Source organism: Ovis canadensis, chromosome 5, assembly GCF_042477335.2.
Source record: "Ovis canadensis isolate MfBH-ARS-UI-01 breed Bighorn chromosome 5, ARS-UI_OviCan_v2, whole genome shotgun sequence".
NCBI lineage: Eukaryota > Metazoa > Chordata > Mammalia > Artiodactyla > Bovidae > Ovis > Ovis canadensis.
The window spans coordinates 51,744,089-51,770,585 of NC_091249.1; the positions used below are offsets into that span (position 1 = coordinate 51,744,089).

Sequence of the window (26,497 nt, forward strand, 5' to 3'; positions counted from 1 at the left end):
CACCACTACCACATGGGAAAGCTACTCAAGAGAAACCTGCTACAAGCGCTGTATCGGGGTGATGGGATTTTAGAGCGGACAAACAGAAACACATCCTCAACACTCATCTGATTTACAAAAAGGCAGATCTTCTCCAAAGAACTGTACCTTTCAAATATATATTAAAGCACACTTTCTCAGTACTTAAGAGTTAATTCTAGGAATCTACTTTAAGGACAGAACTCCTGACATTTGGGTGCAAGGATGCTTATTACAGTCTACAAAAAAAATCTACAAATGCCTGAATATCCAGGAACAGGGTAATGATAAATTATGCCACAGTTGTACAATAAAACATGTGGCCACTGAGAAAGTTTTTGAAGAATTTTAACTAGGGAAATGATGATGGTATAATGTTAAAAAGTAACCACACAAAAATAATACAGAATGTGACCTCATTTTGTTATGGATATATAGAAATGTGAAAAAAAAGAATATATAATGTGGTATTAAAGTTTATCTTTAGGTTGCCAGGAATTTTTTTCTTCTCTCATGTATTTAAAATTTTGACATTTATAAATTTCCCAAGTTAAAACAAACAAACAAACATTTCTTTCATATCTGGACAAACTATAGAAAAAACATAAACAGAGTATACCCTTTAACTTCCACCCCAAAGTTTTCCCCAAACTCTTAAGTTCAAGTTGTCAGGGAGTTTGCTCTTTGTGCCACTCACCTGTGAGTGCTAGGGAGCTGCTGAGAGCTGGGTGGTGGGAGGAGGGGCCCGCTGCAGTGCCCACTGCAGTGCCCACTACAGGGGTGGCTGCAACCCGAGAATGGAGGAGGCATCTTCAGGAGCGGCATGCTGGTGGAGGGAAGGTGGGGGCTCTGACATGGCCCTGGGGTGTGGGGAGCAGCAGCCACGGCAACAGGGCATTCTGCCACGGCAACAGGGCATTCTGAAACCTGGGCAGGGAAATGCACTGCTGGGGTGGTGGGCAGCAGGTGCGGGTGGGGTGGTGAGCCAAAAGATCCGGGGTGAGATGGGATCAGCGGCGCTGGCTGGGGGTGGTGGCCGGTGGGGCTGTTAGGTGGAGCAGTGAGGTCTGAGTGCCGGTGGTGCTCCGAGATGGGGAAAACCTCACCTGTGGGCGGATGGGGGAGAGAGGTGTCAGAGCGGGAGCCCAGATCCTGGGAAGGAGGCCCAAGGGCTCGCTGCTGCAGCAGCCTGCTTACTGTGGCCAGAGGCAGCATGCCTGGGCACAGTCTCTCAGCATGGCAGACCCATGAGCTTTTGGAAAAGCCAAGCGGTAACTTGGGCTGGAGAGATTTCTCGGCAGGCAGCAGCTGGACAGGCTGAAGATGGCCAGGCCTGAGGGAGAAGGCACCAGGAAGGCCAGTCCCATGCAAGGTCATAAAACCTCTGCTGGGCATAAACAGGGGTTGTATGTTCTATCTTTGAGTGCTTCTCTAGGACCTGTCTGACAAGGCTCTGCTTCTGGGCCACGTGCATCAAGGCAGCCAAGATATGCCAGACTTTTGGGTGGCCCCAAATTTCAGAGGACAAGTGGGAAAGCGCTTTGATGACTCTCTCTGGCTCATGCACCAGAATAACTGCAATTATGTATCGCTCCCTCACAATTCTGGGGGTAGCACCCCTTTGAAGAACTAGGTCCTCCATTTAAAAGTAGACAGTAATTCATATTTACGAAGTACAGCAATAACTCAAGATTTTTTCTTTGGGTTGCTAAGCATTATCCCAGGGTCTAAAAAAGGCTTACACAGCTGCATAACTGGCTAATAATCAAAGCAGCTCACACTGCCAATCTCGTGTGGATGGAAGTGCAGTGCTTTTATAAAAGCACCCAACCCTTGGTTGGAAAAGAGGAGACACTCAGGCCCTCCATGCTGCTGCAGCAGTCAGGTGACCTAATTCCTTAAAGGCCCTTGCAGACTTTACTTTCTCTTCAGCCAATGCTTACCAGGTCCCCTCTTGGATCCAATGGGAACAGTTATCAGAGCCAATGCCAGCAGTATTTTTCAAGTTCAGAGTCTTGGGGAAAGGATTCCTACCAAGATAGTCAAGGGCTAGATTCCCTACTTGGCTTCCACCAGAACAGCTCCACTTTTATTTAATAACCGATCTGATTTGTTTGAACAAAATGGTTAGGAAAACACAACTCTCTCCATTTATGGAGAGAGGTCTCTTCTAAGCTTGGAGACTCACCAGGGATTGTAGGAGGGCTCCCGAGCGAGCCACCTGGCATGGCCCCACTGGAGTGCGGGGAGTTCCAGAGGCCCGAGAGCTTATGTGCTGACAGGAACGAACTAGGATCCCAGTCCCCTGAGTTCCCATGGCAGGAGGAGGACGATGAAGAGGAGGACGAAGAGGAATGAGAATCACCCCCACAAGACTGTGATTTGCAGGATGTGTGTGACAAGGAGATCTGGGGAAGAAAAAGGCTCATGGTAAAACACTAAACCTCAGGGCTGGCCCTCTGCTGCCTTGGCTTCCCCTGGGGCACCCCCCACCAACTGTGGGAATGGCCCAGTTCCCACAACTCCAGATGCAAGGGCAAACACGGGCCAGGCCTTTGCCAAGAGGGGCTGCGGTGCTCCCCGTGAAGTGAAGTGTGTGGATGTGATGAGAGAGTCTGGTAAGTGGCAGAGACTGCCTGTCAGCTGTGGCCTTTGGGGAGTCCTGAGAGCTGCCAAGGAGAGGAAAAAGGTCTTTAAGCCAGGAGTCCTGAAGCTGAACTGATTCTGGGTTACAGAGAGGGACCGAGGGGAATAAAAAATGAGGAGTCTGACCTCTGTGATTCAGGAGATGGCAGTTAGATGGCTCCCGGGCATCTTGGAAGCCTTCTAACAGAGGTATTGCAGACCCTCAAACTGACCTTTGCCTTCCATGTCATACTGGTTGGTTTCTGAGCTGCCACAGAGCTGACGGCAGCATAGTCACAGGGAGGGTCAGGATCTCGATCTACCAGTGCCTCCAAGCCGGCCATCACACGGTGCACTGTCCTTGGGGGCTGGTGGGCTGCCTGAAACCTCTCTTTTCTTCCCCCAAATGTGGACCACAAGCTGCTAATGCTGTATGGGTGCAGCCTCTTTGGCACCTGGGCGGAGGTGCTGCCTGAGGACAGCCACTTGAGCACAAGGCAGCCACAGCTCAACAGCCTGACTTCTCTGGGCAGGCAGCACTCCTGCATTCGGGGACCCCTTCTCAGCGGTTACCTACCGCCACTGCATGTTCTCGACCTGTCTGCCTTTCATCTTCCTCCATGCTCTTTCGGCAACTCTGGCAGACCCACAGAGGCATCTCGCCTAGGAGATTCTTGACGAGCTTTGGCATGAAGTCAGGGGGCAGCTTCTCACCCTGCAACACCAGTCCATTCTGGGAAGGGCCTTCTTCCCAGCCTTTGCGTTCCCGGTGACACAGCAGGCAGCAAGTCTGCACAGACTGGCTGGTGGTAGGGGGAACCTGTCCAACAGACAGAAACAGGGTTTCCCAGAAGGGGAAAGGCTCTGCTTAGAAACAATATTAACAATACTGATGACATCACTTATTATGTGCCAGGCACTGGGTTAGGCACTTTATTTACCCAATTTTACCCTTGTAAACAGCTCTGCAAACTGTTATTATTCTTATCTTTTTTTTTTTTTAAAGAAGAAACATTTCAAGAAGTCAAATAAGTTGCCCAAGGTTATAGAGTTAGTGAGTGGTTGAACCCTATAGGATTTGAACCCCAGTGAGGCTGACTCCAAACTCATGCTTAAATGCCCTAGTGCCCCAACGTCTCCGGATCTTGAAGGTTAATGAGTCGGCCCTTCCTGCTGTGGCATGTCTGGGAGAGGTCACAATTCTTGGGCTGTCTGTGAAGTCTACAGACCAATTCTCACCTGAAAGGAAAAAAAATGCTTTCAGTTAACGCAGTTTGGGAGACCATGTGGGTTTCCCAAAGAGCTGCACAATTCCGTTAGGATCACAGGAGCATTCTGGAGGAGCCAGTCAAAGAGTATCAACTCAGCTGAAAACCGAGCTGGAGGGTAAGGCAGACCTAGGGGCTTCTGAGTGGCAGGGAGGTGCGGTAAAAAACCCCTGGGCTTTGGGTGTCAGACTAACATGAATTCTAATCCCTCCCTGACCACAAATGAGCTGGGTGACCTTGAGCAAGTTATTCAACTTCTGATTTCCTACCTACTGTGCAGAGTTGTTATGAGGTGGGGTGCATAAACAGGTAAAGTGCCTAGCCCTGTGCATGTCCATAGTACAGTCCCAGTATACAGTCATTATTATTATTATTTTTCCCTTTTCCTTCTAGGACAAACCTGACCTAGAAATGTAAGTCTACAGGTTTTCTGTCACACTGAGGGATAGTGACTTGAGAGACTGTGTCTAATGACCCCATTAATGGCTTTCCTATATCCTGCAACTTTGCACTGTAGTCCCTTCTCACTCAGACAGTCACGTCACTTTCTTTGGCCAACGAATGTCGGCAAACATGCTGCCAGCATGAGCTTGAAAAGTGTGTGTGCATTTCTACGTGCTCCCTTGCATGGCTGGACTTGCTTGCTCCTGCACCTCTGCCCTGCCACGTAAGCATGACCAGGTTAGCTGCTGGAGGGATGTGAGACCTGTGGGGAAAACTGAGTCTTCCCAGCTGACTGGCCAGTAGATCAGATACATGAGTATAGCTGAGATCAGCCAAGTAGGCACCAATCAGCAGAAACACCCAGTCAACACCCGAGAGACTCATGACAAATAATAAATGGTATTGTTTTAAGCCACTAAGTTTTGGGGTGGTTTGTTGCACATAATAATTAAGCTTCCAAACTTACCCACCACTAGGCAAGACGTATTTGCAGAGGCCTAAGCAAAGGAATAATACAAGTATCACTTTCATCCTACCAATAAAATAAATGGCATCATCTTTTTCAAATAAAATCACCTTCTCACAATAAGTTGGCATCAGGGTATCCTTCAATTTGTAATGTTACAATTACACCGACCTGGGCCCCTGGCTTCTAGAAGAAGAAAGGAAACAAACAGTGGCACCAGAAGCACGTGTGTTTGAGCCTGTGCGTGTGCTCAGTCGTTCAGCCATGTCTGACTCTCTGCGACCCCGTGGACTGAAACCCACCAGGCTCCTCTGTCCATGGAATTTTCTAGGCAAGAGTACTGGAGTGGGTTGCCATTTCCTCCTCCAGGGGATCTTCCTGACGCAGGGACTGAATCACGTCTCTTGGGTCTCCTGCATCTCCTGCACTGGCAGCGAGATTCTTTACCACTAGCACCACCAGTAGCATACTGAAACATGTGGGGAATTACAAGGACCTTGGGAACGAACATCAGAGAGAAGGAGAAAGAAATCTTACATATGGAACTCATGTGAGATGCTGCCTAAAGTCTGTGCCAAGGGGACAGTTCAGTGAGCAAGTCAGCTGCTTAGCAGCAGCTATAAAAGAAAACAGCATTCTAGAACCCATTTGTGGTGAGTGTCACATGGTAAGGGTAGAAGGCTGACAGAGAAGTTAAGGTAAAGGAGGCCTTTCTGAGACATGCACCCAGGAAACTTTCCATAGCTACAAGATGCCACAGTATTAATAGCTCCAGGAGGAGGAGGTAAGGCCAATGCCCAAGTCCCTTTCCCTGCGAGAAAGAGTAAAGTGATTGTATTTTCTAGGCAAACACCAGGATGTGCAATTTTACTACAATAGAACTTCATTTTCCAGTGTTAGGTTCGAGTTATTACAGAAGATGAAAATCTTGGGTGAGTAAAATAATTCTTGAAATTTTTAATGTGGCCTGTAAAGTACAGTATATATGGTTTTATAGGAACAACCAAGAATGCAAATGTACAATGTAAATGACAATGTGTAGTGTTATTTGCTGTTTTCTTTTAAAAGTGAAACAATTTTTATAAGGTAAATATGTGACCTGTGTGACTGTACTTGATGTTAAAGTACTTGTGGGAGGTGCTGAGGTGTAGAAGAAACAATACTGGCTTTGGCGTTAATCCTGGGCCTCTCCATCATTTACCACCTGTATAATGTTGGGCAAGTTCTACTTACTCCGTGCCTCCCCATCTATAAAATGGGATTAAGTTCTGACTTGTAGAGTTGGCTGTGAGCATTGGGATAAAGCACCTAGTCCAGTGCCAGGCATATATGCTACTCAATATATGGCACTAATTGTGAACATGATGGGAGCAATAGGAAAAAATATTTAAAATCAGGACTAGGGTTGAAAACATAGAATATACAGTCACTGTATTTTATGAGAATGCAAGAGTCTCTCATATGTAATGAACTGAAGGTGACATTCAGGCATCTTAACCTCTGTCCTCACTCCACTATGTAATTCCTTAAGTTCCCCAAATATTCCTTGTGCTCTCCTACATCACACCTTTGCTAAAGGGGATCCTCTGCCTAAACCCTTCTTCCTCCCCTTACCAATAGGTAGATGAGCAGGGCTTAAATAAAGCCCAGTCTAGATCCAATCTCACTCAAGCTTTCCTAGAGATTCCCTCTTACAATTCACCTCTCTTTCCCATTTCCATACCCCTGCAGCACATTGGGCCTTGGTGACAAGATTTGTGCCTTCTACTTAACTTATTTACCTGTATCTTCTGTCCCTTCTACTAGGTTGTGCTCCTAGAGGGCAAGTACCAGGTCTGATTCTTGTCTGGATCCCTCACGGTACAGCACAGGGCACAGGCTCAGCTGGGCGTATAGTGGCTAAGTCAGATTTGTTAAGTATCCTCATGGCAATACAGCTGGCAGGCAGTTTGGTGAGACATTGCTTGAAATTGTTGTTTCCCATAGTAAAAGGCTGTCTTCCCACCCTGGACCTCCAACCAAATGGTTCCAATCACAAGTGTGGAAGACTGGAAGATTGCTGGAAGACTGTATTCCTCAGGGATTACAAGACTGCTTATTGATGGAAATAATGTGACTTTCCCTAGAGCTGAAATGGTACATATGATAAATAAGATTAGCCATCAATGGAAGTGAATTTACAGGGCAGGCTGTCTTTCTAGTTAAAGGAAGAAACACAAGGCCTGGGAAGCTAATTAAGTACAAACTGAAGCAGAGATGATACCACCTATGTTGCATAAGGTTGCCCAGAGGATTAAGTGACATTAGAGATGCAAAGCACTTAGCTCAAAGGATCCATACAGGAGGTGCTCAATCTACTATCTAGGCTCCTGGGCTGGTCTATTTTTTTGGTCTGTTCTTAGTAAGTCTACACTGGAAACTAGCTTATCTACTGTCCTGAGTTTGATATATTGGATTCTTTCTTTCTAGGCCTAGGAAGTTTTAGGGGGCCACCCTCAAAGTTGTCTTAACTCTAAGCCTTGGTGCCTATCTCTGGGTAAAATTCCCAGTGGAGCCTGTGGACTGTTCTCTCTGACATTTTCATCTCTATTTTAACTGCCAGAGGGTATTGAGAATCCCAAGCCCTGGAGATATTATATACAGTTAATACTGTCAAATTTTCGTTTTGGCAGAAAAGCTCTTGGTTTACAGTTCCCTTTGACTGCAATCTCCTGCCACTTTCCAAATTCTTGGAAATCGTGACCTTGTATGCCCTGTAGTCAATTCAGGCTTTCAACTAGCTGCTCTCAAGCTGTACTTTTTAGCAGCTAGCGCAATTTTACAGTAATCTCACATGAAGAACATGATCAATATATGTTTATCAAATGAATGAAAATTCCAACCATGTTTCTTCATCAGAAAGGCTGTTGGAATTGATTCTTCAACCCAGCGACCCTGGGCAACAGCTAAGTATTCCTTCTTACCTCAGGTTAAATTCAGAGCCTCTCCAGATTCCAGTCTAGCCTTAGGTAAAAGATGGAGGAGCGAAAGGAAAGGTTCTAGGAGTTCTCTAGATTTGGGATCTGCTATAAAAGCTCCAAGATAATTCTGCTTCATTCTCTGGGCAAACCCCCAATCTCTGGACGTGTGGAGTTACTCACATGGGGTATCTGTGCTATAAGCATATCTCCAGAGCTCTTAGGGAGCCAGGACCCTAGACTGTGGCCACTCCCAGCCCAGGGGGCTGGCATGCACACCCATGAAAACTAGTACCTGTGCCCTCATCTGACCAGGCCCATGACTTTTCTGTTTTTGTCTGAGAAGCATTACGCTAGGACTTTCTAGTTTTTCCTGGGAAAAAAGAGATAAAGTCAAAGGAAGGGAAAGCCAATTTTTCACGGAGCATTTTTACTACAAAGAATGACTAACTGACAAACTATGGTTATTCAAACTTGGGTATTGGCAGACATTTTCTCAGAAAATGAACAAAACAAGCCTATCACCCCCAAGGAAAACTATTCTGTTTCTGTGGTCAATGATAAAAATTCAAGTTTTAGGCGAAAATTAGAATTTTGAAAAAGCTGCATCCACAACCATGAGCTTGACAGCTTCCCAACACTTAAGACTTTATGATGAAATTGATGGTGATATTAGCAAATGCTATTTTTTGATATTATAAAATGAAACAGGAAAACATCTGGAAGATCTAGATAACTCAGTGAACCTATTTTTCCAAATGATCAAAGCATGATGCCACAGAGTCATGCACTGGTATAAAGTCCACCCAAAGTGTTAGATGAACCAACCGATTTTACCATAAATGAGTATATAGACTTTATTGCTGTTCTCAGATTCCATATTGCAAAGAATAATACCAACAATCATCTGAAAAGGCTATCAAAATACCTTTCTCTTTTCCAACTATGTATCTGTGTGAAGTTAAATTTTTTTAAAAGCATAATTCCATCAAGATAATGTACTGCCAACAGACTGAATACAGAAGCACATGTGTGTAGGCACACTCAGCTGTGTCCGACTCTTTGCGATCCCATGGACTGTAGCCCACCCGGCTTTTCTAGCCATGGAATTTTCCAGGCAAGAAATACCGGAGTGGGTTGCTGTTTCCTTCTCCAGGGGATCTTCCTGATCCAGGGATTGAACCCACATCCCTTGTGTCTCCTGCATTAGCAAGTGGATTCTTTACCACGGGCACCACCTGGGAAGCCCCAAAAGCATGTAAGAGAATCTAAACTTTTCCTATTAAGATAGACATAAATTTGCAAAAGTGAAAACAAGACCATTTTTCTCACTTTTTGGGAAAATTGTTATCTCTAGTTTTAAAATTGTTATTTATGGTAATATGATAGCTCTAATACTGTTATTCTGAAACGAGTGACCAAATATTTTTAAGCTTTCTCAACTTTAATACTTCCTTTGGTACATTTCAATAGTTTAACCAACAAAAGCTCTTCTGGGTCCTCCAAAATTTTCAGAAATGTAAAAGGTTCCCAAGACCAAACCCTTTGAGAACAGCTGATGTAAAGTATCTAACAGTGCCTGTCAGCCAGTGGGTGTGCTATAAGCAATAGTGATTATTAACAATCATATAGCAGTTCATGGTATATCTGAAGAGCTGTTTGGGGTCATGAGAAAATTTTGCACCACAGCCTTTCTGGCCACAGTTTGGGAATTACGTGTCACTAGGCCAGATGGCTATCAAGGACCGCTCTTGAAGCTGGATCTAATTTCTAAAACCAAACCTGCCCTCATTTCTTTCATGGGTTCCTTTTATTCCCAAGAGTTAGTATATGTTTATAGAGGATTCCCTCAAGACACAGTGCTGTATCTACCCAGGAGCCCTGTGACAGTTTCTAAACTCTATTCAGAAATGGCCCAACTCCAAAAGCCTCCTTGTCACCAAGGCAGGCAGAAGACAACAGTTAAAAGTCCCTTCCAAAAGCAGAGAAAGTGATTAGTTCCCCAGCCCAGTCATTGCCATTCACTCTTCCATTCATTCCCTCATTCAACAAACATTCTCAGAGCCTCTACCTGGTGCCAACCATTGTGCTAGGTGCTGGGAAACAAGAGTTCCTGCCTTAAGAACACATGCGTAAAACCAGGCAGGTTCATGCACAGGGTTGTCTATGCTCCCAAACTCCCAGGATGCCTCATATTTATTTTGGATAATCAGGCAGGAACACATATTAAAATAATATACAATTATAATCAGTAAACAAAATAATAAATATAAACTAAAAACCACCAATTAGGACACTGGGATTCTCTCCTTAAGGTTAAGCTTGTAATGTGCCTTCTCACGTATCTGTCCAGTTTGAAGATTTCTTTCCTTGACCTCCTCATTCCTACCTTGGTCGCTTTTCATCTCGGCTCCTTTTTGGTGGAGCTCACTACCCTCACTATGATACCCTTTGGCCCGCGGCATTCATAATGTGGCCCCAGCTGATCTCTCCATATTCCATTTCCATGCTTAACACCCTGAGCCATAGGTTGTATTTGTACTATTCCTCAGATACACCGTGCCCCATCAAACCTCAGCTTTGTTCCTCAGGAAATTCCTATTTATCTCCTAAGATCTTGGTCAAAGGTTGATGAAGCTTTTGCTGGACCAGGCTAAATAGAGTTCTTTTAGTATAGCGTCTATCGCATTGTGCCATAGACACATATCCTCTGCCCACTCCCAAACCCCTGTAGAATGGGAGCTCTTTGGGGGCAGGGAGTGGACCCTAGCCATTTAAATGGGTCCAGGAACTAGGCTTGGCTTGGGCCTGGCACATAGCAGGCATTCACTGAATAAATAAACGATGTTTAAGCCATCTGGCTTATGTCTCAGCTGCTCTACACAAAGGAAAGGAACTAAAACACAGCCCAACTAGCCCAACATACTATGCTGAACAGGCATGGCTGCGTCACTCCAGGTCACTAATGGGAAGGCATCAGTGCTAAGAATCTCAGACCATTCTAATGCTGGCCATCAGAGGTGTAGTTAATTCTTAGGAAGCCAATACAACCACACCTCCGTGCCCTGAGCTTTCACTCAAACTCCCACTCAGGCTGTTGGCTCAGGTCTTTCCAGGAGACAGGACAGTAGTTTCACAACATAAAGTCAGTTTGTGGAGAATTCTCTCTGGCTGTACAGGCTGAGTCAAGGATAGAGCAGTGAGTCTCTCTAACCCCAGTGGCCCTCTACCTGTGAAGGCTAGTTCACCTGTTGAACCTGTTTCCTGGGTGCAATCAGTTATGGGAAGGCCTAAACTCCTGCTTATTTACCTGGAATCTCAGGCAAACCTTATTACCGACTACTCTGTAATGGCAACAGAGTTCTCATGGGTGGAAGAGAATGACCTTTGAAGACAGACTGTTGAGTTCAAATCCAAGTTTGCCATTTTCAGTATGATCTTGGATTATTACTGAATTTCTTTGAGCCTCCATTTCCTCATTTATGAAATGAGAATAAAACCATACTTCACAGAGTCGTGAGGACAGAAGGAAATAAATTATGTAAAGTACCTGGCCTGGGCCTGGCACACAGTAGGTGCTCAATACCCGTTAGTTTCTTTCCTCTTCTGTCCTGGAAGAAATGACAGGGAAACTTACTAAGTGAGACTTGCCCAATCCAAAGTTATTACTTGAAGCACAGGACAGAAGACTAGACAGATGACCTTCAAGGTCTCTTTAACCCCCCCAGTTCATGTTCTCTGGCTACAACTTTGTAATAAGAACCTTCAATATTTCTAGGCCCTTCTTTCTGTCTGAATTTCTCTATATCTGTTCACTTCAGAATGGTGGGGGAAACCACAAAGGGAGCTGGATAGTGAAGAGTCTTGGGGAGGGAATGAAAGAGAGGTGGCCTATAGGACAGCACCATGCTCATCCATCTTGCACTTGGAAGGATGAGAGTGGGAACATGGGCACAGAACTGAAAGGTGCAAACACAGGGTCCTTCCGAGGACACAAGCATTCTTCTCCTCAGTTCTTTTCTGCTCTGCACATTCTACCATGAAGAACCATGAACCACTCCTTTCTACAATATTCATTCCCTTTCCCCAATTCATAAAGTGTATCTTCACTCACACTGTCCTCTTTGCCTCTTCCTATTGAAGCTCAGTTTGGGTATTACATTCTCCTAAGTCTACAGGCAAAACAAACTGTGCTTTGCTCTGTGTTAGGGGATGCCCTAACACTTTTTTTTACATGTCTCCTGAACAGAGGTTATCATGTGTACCCCGATTGTCAAAATCTGTCTTCTCCATAGCACTGTGAGCTTTTCAAGGGCAGGGCCTGTACCCCATGAGTCACTGCATTCCAATTGTTCAGCAGAGATGGCAGCACATGTTTTGATACACAAAGAAAGATTAGCAGTTGGAGAATATGGACAAATGGCGAACTGGAAAAAGTTTGCCTTTTTTTTCCTTTAAAAACTAAGGCTGCTCCTTCATCTGCTTAGGGAAAAGCTCTCTCTTTCCCCAGGAAGCTTCATTCTTTAAAGAATACTTTAGGCCTCCACAGAGATCCCCATGGCACCCTCAGTTAAACAGTTCCCAGACCCAGCCACACATCAGAAATCATCTGAGGCAATTTAAGAACAGGTTACTGGGCTCCAAACCTAGAGACTCCAGGGCTGGGATAGGGTCTAGCAAAGCACAGGGGATCTGATCATTAGTTAGGTTGGGGTGCGAGAGAGGTAGAATCAAGCAATCACAGTTGCTTCTACTGAAAATTACTTCCTCCCACACTCTCATTCACTTTCCCACATCTTTGTTTGACTCCTCATAGCCTATAGATTAAAGCTCAAACCTACTAAACTTTCCAGTCAGACTTCTCACTACTCACCATGAGTTGGGCAGTTCTGGACTCTGGGTCTTTGTCTACACTGCCTGCTTTGCCTCACCTTCTCTGGAGGACCTTCTACTTGACCTTGAAGCCTCAGCTCCAAGAAGCCTTTTCTAGACTATCACATCTGTGCATCCTCAAAACAAAGCGCTATAATAATCATAGCTACTACATGTGTTCAGTGCTCGACATTCAGTGCCTGTTGAACCCTAGTTTGAGTCCAGTATCACTGCCATTTTATACACAGAAAACCAAACAAAAGGCTGAAGCACTTCTAAAGGTGTGTACCAGGATGTAGAATTTGACTCAACTTAAGAGGAAGTGATGCTCCTCTAGCTTAAGTGTAATTATTACATATATGTTCTTTAGACCATGAGCCCCTGTGGGCAGAGACCATGTCTGATTCACTTCTATATTACCAGCTAGCCCAGGACCCAGCACAGACCAGGAGTCTATTAGTGTTGCTAGAATAAATGAACAGCAGGTTAGGTGAGAGGAAGGCTGGGCACAGTGCATGTGTAATGGGCCTGAATGAATGAGTGACTGCCAGCCTGGCTTAGCAGTGCAGGCAGTAAGAATAAGGTGCCAGAAACCTAACGTTTCTTTTATTATAGTTTAACAGCCACTCACTGAACACATAAGAACCATGTGCAATAAATACTCCAGAAATGAATTAAGAACATAGCCCAAGCTCACAAAATTCTAGGCTTAGTAAGTGAAGGTGGTAGGATATTAATAGTACACCTAACAATATTACACTTAATAGTTCTGGGAAATTTTAAGGAAATTTAAAATTTTAGGAAGTTTTAATCTTCAAAGGTCTTTTGGCATTTCTACATGGTGAAGCTCTACTGGTTTACAAAGGAGCAGAGGTGAGAGGGATCTCCACTCAGCATTATCTCCTCCTACCTGCATTTAAAATGGCTAGGTGGGCAGTGATTTTAAGGGGGAAGTCTCAGGGTACAGGGATTATCTCATTCATCTGTGTGCTCTGAATAAAGGCCTTGGCACAGAGGTTAATACTTGCTGAGTGGATTAAATATAATGAGATGATTTTAATAAAGATACTGACTGTCATCTGCTCCTGTCCCATGAGGGAGTAGGTTTAACTCTGAGCAGCGGTGGAGCCATGTCTCTAGAGTTCCTTTAAACTAGGCTGGGCAAAGTCCCACGGGAAGCTGTAGAGGAGAGATGGAAGGACAGGATGCGCTCAACCCCTACCAACGCCAGTTTATAGTCTAGCGAGTCTCCTGGGGGTTTACTGAGTGAGTGTGCACCTTGACTGCAAGCTGAGTGGCCCAAGAGAACTAGAAGCAGCTAGTGGGGCCGGCAGGTGAGAACACTCAGACTTTGGACGGCCAAACGGCTCCTGCCACATGCCACATCCAATTCTAGCTCTGGCATGAGCAGCACTAGATGCTATGTGGGCTGCTCCACATTCTCTTGTGAAGCTGCCTAAGAGTCTTAAAGACGGGAAGAAACATGCCTAGAGTAACAAGGCTAGGAGACTGAGCAGGAAGCTCACCCCAAGTCTGTAAGATTAAATACTATGTCTCTCTGCCTCCTTCAACTGCTTTGTAATTCGTTTTTCCCCTCTTCACTAAGAAGGCTATAACTGTTTTAGTCTTCTTATGGGGGGAGAAAACAAACAAACAAGGATTTGGGTTTTCAGTGAATGTATCAATGTTGTTTAGGGGCCTAAACAATTAGAAGAAAAGGCTTTTGGGATTCCAATTAAGTTCAAGGTCCTGCATTTAAATGCATACAAGTTACAAAAATAAGCAAAGGAGATTGGATGGAACCAGAGAGGCCTACGAGCCTTAACTCAGAGAAAGCAATGCTCTTCTAGTCTTACCATGACTGCTATATACATGTTCTCTAGACCAAATGAGCCCCTTGTGAGGAGGGTCCACAGTTGATTCACTTCTGTATACCAGCTAGCCCAGGGCCTGGCACAGATCAGGTGTCCTTCATATGATGAAGAGGGCAGACACTTCCCAGAGACTGCAGATGACTAACTTCTGGAAACATGGGCCTAGCAGTACCAGATTTTTAGCAGCAGATGGCACAAATCCAGTTTTGTGGGAAATTGATTTTTAAAAATACTGGCTCAAATGAAAACAAAAAACAAAACATGTGATTTGGGGCATTAAACCCTGTGTGTAGACTGAAAGTGATCCCATTCTCCAGCTTTGGCTTCAGTGTGGCATTTGACACTGACTTTCACCTTACCCACTCTAAGTGCTTAAGACAGGGGACTAAGTGGTGGTGGGAGCCAGAGGTCCTCGCCAAAGGTATGCCTGCGGGCAGAGCAAGGACTGATCCCAATTTTTTCAGCAGGTACTTTTCACCAAGGCACAAAGGCCTGCTTCTGGCACCCAGAACCCCCTTCCCCAGCAAAAACAGGGCTCAATCAGAAGTTTGTTCATTTGTTTCACCTATTACAGCTACAGTTAAAAAAAAAAAGTCTTGCTAAATACCCCACAGTACACAAGAAGGTACTTTATGAGGCGGTGGTAGGTGTACCTATAGTAGGAGTTTTTTGGGCAAATGTTTAGTTTCTCTGAGTTTCTGTTTCTTCATCTGAAAAATGGGATTAACAGTATTTATATCTTCATTCATTAGAATTTATCAATCACCAGGCTTGGTGGTACAATAGTGACTGACTTGGTTCCTACACTCTCAAGAGTTTACAAAGCAAAAGCAGACTAATAATTATATCAATGGTTAACTCATCACATTCGTGCTAAATGCTGAGGAGAACACAGGGGTGGTGGGAAGGTATGTAAAATGCTTAGCATAAATAAATGAATTAACTGAAAGGTCAAGTAGCGGAGTAGGTAGGAATCTATCATGTTAAAACTGCGACCTAAATAAAAACTGAATGGTTATGCCATCAACCAAACTTTCTGGCCATGAATACTATAGGCTGGTTAAGTGGCAGGGGACCCTGCATGGTAAACAAGAGAAGACAACAGCTCCCTGACTCTCCCTTCCCTACCTTCCTCTTCTGGAGAACAGCACTCCCAGGGGTCCAGAGAAGGCTAGAGGGGGAGACAGCTTCAGGGTGCGAAGTTAGACTAGGCAAGGGTGGGGTCCAACTTGAGTTCTCAACTTGAGGAGTCCTTTGGAAACAGTCTCAGCCCAGGGTAGGAGATGGGGATGAAGGGGGGGCTTATCACACTCAGTAAGTGGTGACATCTTCATTAATTAAAAATCTTACTATGATCTAAGACACAAAGGAGACAGTATAAAAACTGGGTTACAGTAATTTCGGGTTCTCAACGGATTCATTCTCTCTCATTCACCTAATTATTCCTACTTTGTGTCAGCAAGGCCCAGGGCTAGGAGTGGAGGGCTGGGGACAGACGGCATGATTTGTGCCCCTGTGGAGTTCACCGTTCAGTGGGGGGAACAGACACATCAACAGACTATGTCATTGTAGAACAGGGAGTGCTACCAGAGGAGAGCATGGGGGGCTGTGGGACAGAGGGGGCACCTCACACAGCTGGGGAGGTCAGGAAAGGCTTTCTGGGAATGGTACCCCAAACAGCATCCCCACTCACATGCACAATTCCAGAGATTCTACTAGAAGGCTGTCAAGAGCCATGCCTTCAGGCTGCACCAGCCTCCCAGAGTCCCCTGCTGCCCGATGCAGTGTCTGCAGAGCCAAACGCATCTTCCGCCACGCCTCATCCTCATCCGGGGCTGCATCCGACCCTCCAAGACTCCTGCAGGAGCCTGCCTTCCTCGGCAGACTCATCCAAAAAACCAACTCAAAACTCTTTTGTCAGAGCAAGCTTAGGGCGAGCCACCCAGCCCCAGGTGCCACAACCCCCCCAGAGCAACTGTGGCTCATGCCACCCCAGCTTTGCAGTGAATACTGGCAGGGTACCTCCTATTATCTCCTTTGCTCAAAAGAAAGTGACCTTCTTCCAGGTGGCAAGCTGGAAGCCTTGGAGAGTCCTCCTACTGCTCATTTTCAGCAGGATTCGCCAAACCCAAGGATCTGAGGGTTTGGGTGGACTACCTCGTGGGTCGGGGGTATAGTGGGGAGAAAGAGCAGGCTTTGCTCGGTTTCCAACTCAGTACAGAAGCCCCACCAAATAATTCTAGGCAGCCTGGCTGTCTGCTTCAACTGCTCAGCTGGGCAAGGCGCAGGGCGCGGGGAGGGGGGGGGGCGCCCTGGAGACAGATGCTGGGGGCACAGCTGCTGAGGGAGCAGCGAGGGGAAGGGGTGGAGCTGCTCCCGAGGGGGTGGAGGGAACAGGCTGCAGCCTTCCAGGGCCCAGAGCCCCGACGTGGCCTGTGGGTGGGTGGGGAGCAGGTGGGCCCAGGGAAGGTGAAGGGCACAGAGCTAAGCTGTGGCCGTAAGACTGGGTGTGCGGCCAGAAGGTATCCCGGGGGCGGCGGGAGAGGGCAGGGAGGCTGGTCTCACTCAGAACCGGACGGGCCGTGCCTCGGCTTTGGACCAAAGGGTCCAGGCTCACTCCCGCCTTGGGGGAGAAAGCCTCAGCTCTGGCCCTGAGGGTTAAGGTTCTGGCCCCAGCCGGGAATGGTCCATCCCCAAGCCCGTCCCAGCCCCACTCCGGGGAGGTGAAAGAACCCGAGCAGCCAGACTCGCCTCGCTCGCTCCTACCTGGGGGCCGGGCGCCAGCTCGGGCTCGTCCTCCTCCCTAGGGTCGTCGCGGTAGGGCTCCGCCGGCGCCTCCGGGGGCCCTGCACCCGCTCCCGCTTCCAGGCTCGGCGGCGGTGGGGGCTCCGGCGCCTGGGGCTTCTGCGGCCCCGTGGCCCGCGCCCGCTCGCGCCGGCCCGCGCCGCCGCTCGGCCTGCTCCGCCTCCGAGTCATGCTGCTTCTCGCGCCGCTCCCTTGCTCCACTCGCACCGCCGCCGCCGCTCCCCACACAGGACAACAGCCAATATGGCGGCGCCCGGCTCCCCCTTCGCCGCTGCCAGCAGGTCAGAGGGCACGCGGAGTCCGCGCCGCCGCACTAGCCCCCGAGGCCGCCTGCGCCATTTTGCATAAGGTCACTACCCGGAGTTCCGCGAGAGAGTAAACCTGGTGAGGAAATGCCCTCCTCATTTCGGGATTCCGGGGATGAGACCTGCGCCAGGAGGGGGTGTGCGCTGTAGTAACCGTGCTGCACGGCACCGGGCGCTTCAAAACTGGCTGTTAAATGGATGAGTGAATGTTAGTAATATTAGTAATTTCTATAGTGCTCCGCTACTTTCACAGCTGTGACTTGACTTCTCGTACCTACACGACCTGGCAGGTGCTATAGCTCCTATTTTGCAGCGGAGAAAACGGGGGCTACAGAAGATGAAACGGTTGCTCAGCATCAGCCAGCCAGAACTCATGGGCTTGTGGACAGCCTGAGCTGAATGGGACGAAGGGATTGTTTAGATCCTTATTTTCAGTGTATGATCCTGAAACGCACGGGGAGTCCAGCGTTTGGTGCTTAGGACAGGGAGACTCAGCTCCTCAGTCAGGTGGAAAGAGTGGATGCTGAAATACACAATTACAACAAGTGTGATAAAGATGAGATGACTCGGGCACGTACTAGGTCAGTGTTTCCAAAAAAGTATATGTGTGTGTGGGAGGATTCTGAGTGATATCAATGGAACATTAAAAAAGTGTAATGATTATGTATTTAATTGTTTAAAATGGGATGTTTACTCTTTTTTGAATATGTGACATGCACGTAGAACAAATTTTTCAAAAATAGTGTTGAGTGCAGCTTGTCTCATGCAAGGGTCAGTGGTATCCTGAAACTTATGGTGGTTATATGTAGAGTTGCTGTTGCTCCATCAAGGGCACAATTTTGACATTGGCCCGACTTAGGGAGTAAGGGCTAAATGGAAGGCCCTGGAGCTCTCCCTAACTACCGAATGAAGAAATAATACTTCATCTCGTTATAGGGATTAGCACCATCGTCAAAGATTTGAAAGATTCAGGGTGATTCCCACTGTATCAACATTAACTCTTCAGTTTGGCCAGAACAGAAGATAGATGGCATTTTCCCCGCATTTATTTATTTTCATTGTGGTAAAATATGTGCAACATAAAACTTACTGTGTTAACCATTTCTAAGTGTACAGTTCATTTGTATTAAATACATTCAAATTGTTGTGCAGCCATCACCACCATCCATCTCCAAAACTCTTTTCTTGCTAAACTGAAGCTCTATACTCATTAAATAAGGTCCCATTCTCCTATCCTTACAGCCCCTGGCAACCAGCATTCTACTTTAAAAAAACACAAAAAACCTTCCCCTTTTCCCTACACTGCAATGTCTAGTAACCATTGTTCTACTCTCTTTTTAAGAAAATATTTATTTATTTATTTGGCTGTGCTGGGTCTTTGCTGTTGTGCAAGCTTCTCGTTGCAGTGGCTTCTCTTGTTCCAGAGCAGCGGCTGTCCCTCCTGGACTCCAGAGCACAGGCTCAATCGCTGTGGCACACAGGCTTAGTTGCTCTGAGGCATGTGGGATCTGCATTAGCAGGCAGATTCTTTACCACTGAGCCACCAGGGAAGCCCTATGAATTTAGATTTTTTTTTAAAAAAGTATTCCACATGTAAGTGAGATCATGCAGTGTTTGTCTTTTTGTGACTGGCTTATTTCATTTAAAATGCCTTTCAAATTTCATACATGTACAAATGACAGAATTCTCTTCTTTTTTTAAGGCCAAATAATATTTTTTATATTTATTATATATACTTTTTGTATATCCTTATATATATATACTCATATATATATGGTATATACTTACATAATCCTTTATATATATACAGATATCTGTCTGTCTATATCACATTTTCTTTATCCATTCATACTTCAACAGAGAAAATAGATGGTCTTAAAAAATGATCAAGCATTATGATGAACTCATTCTGGTAGGGAACCCAACTGAGGGACTTCTTCAGAGTGGTCATTCTTGGAGCAGACCAGCACAGTTGTTGACCCACAATGATAGGTCAGGTCAGTGCTTTTTATTCTATACCAAAGCTCAGGAATAGTTTGTATTCCTCTAGCAGGGGCAGGAATAGACTTTTACTGTCTCGCTTCAGGGGTGTGTCACTGTCTGGATACACTCAGCTTACAGGAATTTTTGACCAGATCACCATTCCAGGGGATATCAGGCTAATATACTGTGATACTGATGACAGTTTCCAGATGGAGCTTGAGAACAGGAAGTGGTGGATACCCTAGATGATTTGGTAAGCACACAAATGTGTGCCAGAGGGCAGATAACAAATCCCACAAATACATAGGGGTCTGTCTACTCAGTGAACTTTCTAGGGTTCTGGGGTGTATTGTAATATTCTGCACCAAATAAAGGACAAATTGCTGAATACCACACTCCTGACCACTAAGAAAGAGGTATACTACTTTGTGGACTTCTTTAGACTTTAGACTTCAGTATAAAATATACGAAATTTAGGTATATTCAGTTCAGTTGCTCAGTTGTGTCCGACTCTTTGAGACCCCATGAATCACAGCACACCAGGCCTCCCTGTCCATCACCAACTCCCGGAGTTCACTCAAACTCATGTCCATCGAGTCAGTGATGCCATCCAGCCATTTCATCCTCTGTCATCCCCTTCTCCTCTTGCCCTCAATCCCTCCCAGCATCAGAGTCTTTTCCAATGAGTCAACTCTTCACATGAGGTGGCCAAAGTACTGGAGTTTCAGCTTTAGCATCATTCCTTCCAAAGAAATCTCAGGGCCGATCTCCTGCAGAATGGACTGGTTGGATCTCCTTGCAGTCCAAGGGACTCTCAAGAGTCTTCTCCAACACCACAGTTCAAAAGCATCAATTCTTCGGCACTCTGCCTTCTTCACAGTCCAACTCTCACATCCATACATGACCACAGGAAAAACCATAGCCTTGACTAGACGGACCTTAGTCGGCAAAGTAATGTGTCTGCTTTTGAATATGCTATCTAGGTTGGTCATAACTTTTCTTCCAAGGAGTAAGCATCTTTTAATTTCATGGCTGCAGTCACCATCTGCAGTATATTATTTTTACCTATTACTGGATCACTTGAAAACTATCAACTTTAGGGGGGACCATACAAGGAGAGATGGTTTTCTTACTGGATCAGGCTTTAGGATAGATGGTTCTGCCTTTCGCATTTTATGTTTGGGCATTGGATTTTGGAGCAAAGTTATGACCTCCTGCAACAGTTATTTTCCTTTTGAGAAACATTTGCGTAGCTCCAGGAGTCTGTTGAAATTGGATGCCTGATCATGGCACAGCAGGTGACCACATGACCTGAGCTACTGTGGTATCTGATCTACCTAGATATAGAACCAGGGATGACCAGGCCTCACTCCTTCATGAAGAGGACATGACATACACGGCTGGGATCCTGCAGGCCTTAAAGGCACAAGCAGGTTGCCTGAGCAAGTTGTTTCCTCTTCTGCAACTGATGTGCTACTCCAAGAGAGTTGTCTGTAATAGGTTGATTAAGGAAGAAGAACCTAAAGCCTTGTTTATAGGTGGCTTTGCACATTATGTTGGCTACTGCTGAAAGCGGAGTGCTAGAGTCTTCTAGTCTTCCTCCGAGAAGGCCTGAGGGACCTAGAAAAGGGAAGTGTGCCCAGAGTCCCCATAGTGAAGATGCACGGGTTCCTGGCCATTGGTTCATGGTATGGTCTGTTGGTCAGGGACTTGAAAGGAACCAGACTAAAGGCTTAGTGATGAGAAGTTTTGAGGAAGATAAATGTGGATAAACTGCCCAGAATGGCTTCAGAGCCTAGGATTATTTGTATGCCAGATGAATAGTCACCAAAGGGTCTTACTACAGAAGAACTTCTTAGCAGCTTGGTGGGCAGTTTGGCTCCTTCCCTAGCCCTATCAGGACTGGCTCGATGGGTTTATGAGAAAACTGACAGAGTATTACGAAATGCTCCCTCCCTCAGCTGACCTATTCTCAGTGCTGAGCCCAATTTGCAAGCTTTGGGGAACCAGCCTGAGCCCCCAGGCAGAACCTTACTTTGAGGGAACCAGCTTGCTATCTCCTGGCAGGGAGCTTACATTAGACTCTGTATTAGTCAGTGTTGGCTAACTGCTGTAACAACCGACTCAATATGTCAGGGGGTTAATACCATAATAGCTTAGTTCTTGTTCATGTCACAGTCCAAAGCTGGATGAAGGGGACTTTGCTTCAGGCTGTCGTTCAGGGGTCCACTCTCTGTCTTGTGGCTCTGCCCTCATCTAGGTTCTCTTCATTCAAGGAGAGGATGGGAAAGAAGGTAGAGCAAGGGTTGCATGGGTTGTTTTTATGAGCAATACCCATTAATGACTATACATCACTTTCACTCATTCTGTTGGGGAGATTGCAGCCATGTGGCTCCACCTAACTGTCATCTTTCCCTCCCACTCCATCCCTCTCCCCAGGCAACCACTGATCTGTCTCTATAAGTGTTTTGCATTTTCATATAGCATGCACTTTGCTTTGTTTGACCTCTTTCCCCTCAGCATAATTATTTTGCAAATTATCCATGTTGTAGCGTGTATCCTTCTTAATATTTAAGAGTCTCATTCCTTCTTAATACTAAGCAGTATTCCATTGTATGGAAGTACCGCAGTTTGTTTATTCACTCAACATTGATGAATAGTCATGACAGATCTTTCTCATACATTGAATTAACTTATTATACTGCTCTGAGAACTGAAAGAAAAAAATTTTTCTTCCTTTTTTTTTTTTGACTGCACCATATGGCATATGGGAATCTTCCCCAGCCAGGGATCAAACCTGCATCCTTTGCACTGGGAACACAGAGTCTGTAGGCAAACAGCAAATCAGCGGAGATGGCGGTGGTCAGGCTCTCTCAGCCCACGCCCTCTCGCTCTTGCCCTGTGTTTTGTAAATCATGATTAGGCAACAGCTGAGATCACTTATAGCACTGCGCATGTGGCTCACAATGTACTCGGTTGGCCACGAGCTACTTCTGTTCTGTAAGCATACATAAATTCCACCTGAAAAAGCCCTTGCAGCTACCTTATGGGTGTGTTATGGTGGTAAGGCTGTGTTATGGCTGTGTCCACTGGGTCAACCATGAGAAGGGAGAACACAGCATGTCTGCTGCTGCTGTGCCAATCTGGAGAGAATAAACATGTCTGCAGTTCCTATGTCTCCTTGCGTTTTCTTCCAGCTTCCCCACTCATGCTACACCTACCATGGGTTCAACAAACAGTGTACACAGTGAGATACAGCAAGACAATTGGCATAGTCGGCAGGATCGGCGAGACAGTCTTAACCACTGGACCACCAGGGAAGTCCCAGGAAGAAAATATTTTTAAAGCAAGTATGCAGGATACTAAAATCACATCTTTTGCAACTGCTTAAAGTTATATATATATATTTACAGGCTAACTTAGGAATGTGTGAGAGCAGAGCCAGCTTCTTCTGGGTAACCTGCACAGTCACTCAAGACCTCTAATTCAGGAGGGCTCTGAGCTTGGCTTAACAGTCTGCCAGTACTTCTTGAATTGCTTCCTATCCCCCACTTCCCCCCGCCCCCAGCCACATTAAACAGCATGTGGGATCTCAGTTCTCTGACCAGGGATGGATCCTGGGCTACCTGCAGTGGAAGCGCAGAGTTGTAAGTATCCACTAGACCACCAGGGAAGTCCTTTGAAATTCCTAATAATGTTTGAGCAAGGGGCCCACATTCTCATTTTGTTCTAGGTACTCCAGTTTATGTAGCTAGTCCTGTGTGAAAGGGTATGTAGTTTTAAAAACTGTTTTTGGGGAGCAGGAAGCAAGCGGGAAGCAAAAGTTTGCAGGCCACTGACCGCAACCATCAAGTCTATAAGAGCTTGGATTTTCGAAACATAAAATCCAGGATGGTTTATATGTTCTCCTACTTTCCACTTTCCAATAAAGTAGTACTTTATTCCTACTTCAAGGCAACCGTTACAGAACCAGGTGCTTGAGTGGAGAGGAGGAAAGGGAAAATGATAAGGGTGATGCCAACCAGATTACCATCTCAGCATAGTGCCCCGTCTGCACAGGTGAGGTTGGGCATCATGGGCCTCACAGAGGTGTGTGTTTCAGGCAGCCCCAGTGCAGTTCCTGAGCCCCATCCAGCTTGCCACCCTCATCCTGTGGCTGTATTCTGGGAGGAATTTGTCAGATCAGGGTGCCTTCCTCTCCTTGAGTCCTGGAGTTGGGCCTTGCCCACCTAAGGAATTTATTAACCATTTTTGAGGGAGGTAACTAATTCTCCTTTCTTTTCCTTCAATCCTCCTCCCTCTACACTTGAGAAGTGCCTTTTTACTCTTGGGCAGGAAGGCCTGGGACAAACCCTTCCCACCACCCCAGAGAGGAAGAGAGATTTAGAGAAAAGGACATAAGACTGAGAGGACGAGAGATGGGATCCAGTGGGAAATAATCTCGAATACCAGGGTGAGGACTGGACCTTCTGTGAGGGTAGTGGAGCTTAAGCAAAGGGAAAGAATAAAACAGGAAGGTCCAGATGAGATACTCATGGAGGCAGAACATTTGAGAATTTGCCCTGACCTCTTCCAGGCCCTATGGACTAACTTAAGTGACTGTTGTGCAGAAGTCTGAATGGGGCGATTTTGAGATACTTTTTCTAGGAAGTAAATAGTAAATTGCTAGTAAATACATTGCTTTATTAGAGTAACCAGTAATGGCTCCTGATCATTAAATAACTGGGCAAGAGCAGTAGAACCTATGTTATAGGCTATGAGAAAAGAACATCAAAGGAAGGAAGGAAAACTTTGCAGACAGAATTGAAGACCTGAATTTGGCTGGGGCATTTGGGAGACAGGTATCTCAGAGGGGACAGAGACTTCTTCCCCACCACTGCATCATACATCAGACCTCCAAGTCTTGTTGATTCTGCCTCCAAAATATTTACTGCAGCAAGGAGGAAACTCTGTTCATAAATTCACCTGTGCAAGAAATATAATTATGGACTTCCCTGGTAGTCCAGTGGTTAAGAATCCACCTGCCAATTCAGGGAACATGGGTTTGATCCCTGATCTGAGAACTAAGTCCAACATGCCGTGAGGCAACTGAGCCTTCGCCACCCAGGGGCCTGTGCTGCTTTAGGGCCAGGGCTGGGCAACAAGAGGAGCTGCTGCAGTGAGAAGCCCTCGCGCCACGACAAGAGAGTAGCCCCCGCTCGTGACAACTAGAGAAAGCCTGTACACAGCCAACAAAGACCCAGCATAGCCAAAAAAAGGTAATTAAAGTTTTCTATAACTCAATTTCTGCTTTGAACTCCCATTCTGCTGGAGTGGCAAAACCTAAGCTCGGCTAATTGAGGGTTTTACCCTTTCCCTGGGGTTGTGTTTAAGGCCCTGGAGCCTTATCTAGTACTCAGTTGTGAGTGAGAGAGAGAGTGTGTGTGCGTGCATGGTTGCAGGCTGAGCCTAGTTCTCCAGGACATCTATTCACACAGGTGCTCTTGGTGGTGTCATTGGTTCCCATTGGCTGCTTGTTTTCACTCACATGTCGGTTAAAGACCTGTCAGTTACAAACTGGAACTTGCCAACAAACTGTGGAAAATTCTTAAAGAGATGGGAATACCAGACCACCGTACCTGCCTCCTGCGAAGCCTGTATACAGGTCCAGAAGCAACAGTTAGAACCGGACATGGAACAACAGACTAGTTTAAAATTGGGAAAGGAGTACGTCAAGTCTGTAATATTGTCATCCTGCTTATTTAACTTATGTGCAGAATCCATCATGTGAAATGCCGGGCTGGATGAAGCACAAACTGCAATCAAGATTGCTGGGAGAAATAGCAATACCCTCAGATATGCAGATAATACCACCCCTATGGCAGAAAGCAAAGAGGAACTAAAGAGCCTCCTGATGAAAGTGAAAGAAGAGAGTGAAAAAGCTGGCTTAAAACTCAACATTCTAAAAACTAAGATCATGGCGTCTGGTACTATAGCTTCATGGCAAATAAATGTAGAAACAGGGATGGGCTTTATTTTCTTGGTTTCTAAAATCACTGCAGATGGTGACTGCAGCCATGAAATTAAAAGACACTTGCTCCTTGGAAGAAAAGCTATGACAAACCTAGACAGCATATTTAAAAGCAGACACATCACTTTGCTGACAGAGGTGCATATAGTCAAAGCTATGGTTTGTCCAGTGGCCATGTATGGACATGAAAGTTGGACCATAAAGAAAGCTGAACACTGAAGAATTGATACTTTTTAACTGTAGTGTTGGAGAAGACTCTTGAGAGTCCCTTGGACTGCAAGGAGATCAAACCAGTCAATCCTAAAGGAAATCAACCCTGAATATTCATTGGAAGGACTGATGCTGAGGCTGAAGCTCCAATACTTTGGCCACCTGATGCAAAGAACTGACTCATTAGAAAAGACCCTGATGCTGGGAAAATTGAAGACAGGAAGACAGGGGGACGACAGAGACGGTTGGATGCCATCACCGACTCAATTGTCATGAGTTTGAGCAAGCTCTGGGAGATGGTGAAGGACTGGGAAGCCTGGAGTGCTGCAGTCCATGGGGTCACAAAGAGTCGGACACTGAGGGACTGAACAACAAGGGCATTTGCCTTCTGCCTCTGCAGAGACTGAACCTTGGGCTGCTGCAGCTGTTGACCTTCAGCACCCCCTACAGGAAATTCAGGGTGGAGACTGAGGCACTCTGCTCCTGGGAAACTGGTGGAACAGGTCTTTGGATAGTTAGATATTTTCAGGAATGGATTTCATGATCCCATTCTTTGCATCTCCTCAAAAGGCAGAGGAACCAGAAATCAAATTGCCAATATCTGCTGGATCATAGAAAAAGCAAGATAGTTCCAGAAAAACGTCTACTTTTGCTTTATTG

At 45.9% G+C, this 26,497-nt stretch overlaps 1 protein-coding gene across 21 annotated transcripts in view; it reads right to left on the reverse strand.

Annotated features, from left to right (window-relative positions):
- Positions 1 to 17,608, reverse strand: part of FAM193B (family with sequence similarity 193 member B) — a 30,722-nt gene extending 13,114 nt beyond the window's left edge. For 4 of the 21 annotated variants that reach the window (XM_069589563.1, XM_069589559.1, XM_069589562.1 and 1 more), the window contains exons 1-4: positions 17,291 to 17,602; positions 3,221 to 3,463; positions 2,207 to 2,426; positions 716 to 1,124 (exon numbers count right to left, since the gene is read on the reverse strand). In XM_069589563.1, coding sequence (XP_069445664.1) covers positions 716 to 1,124; positions 2,207 to 2,426; positions 3,221 to 3,463; positions 17,291 to 17,500 — 1,082 coding nt within the window. In that variant the 5' untranslated portion in view covers positions 17,501 to 17,602. Of the gene's footprint in view, positions 1 to 715; positions 1,125 to 2,206; positions 2,427 to 3,220; positions 3,883 to 11,328; positions 11,390 to 16,217; positions 16,485 to 17,290 lie in introns of those variants that run through there. The other 17 variants (XM_069589574.1, XM_069589564.1, XM_069589570.1 and 14 more) reach the window with 17 other exon arrangements.
- Between the last annotated feature and the right edge of the window lie 8,889 nt (positions 17,609 to 26,497).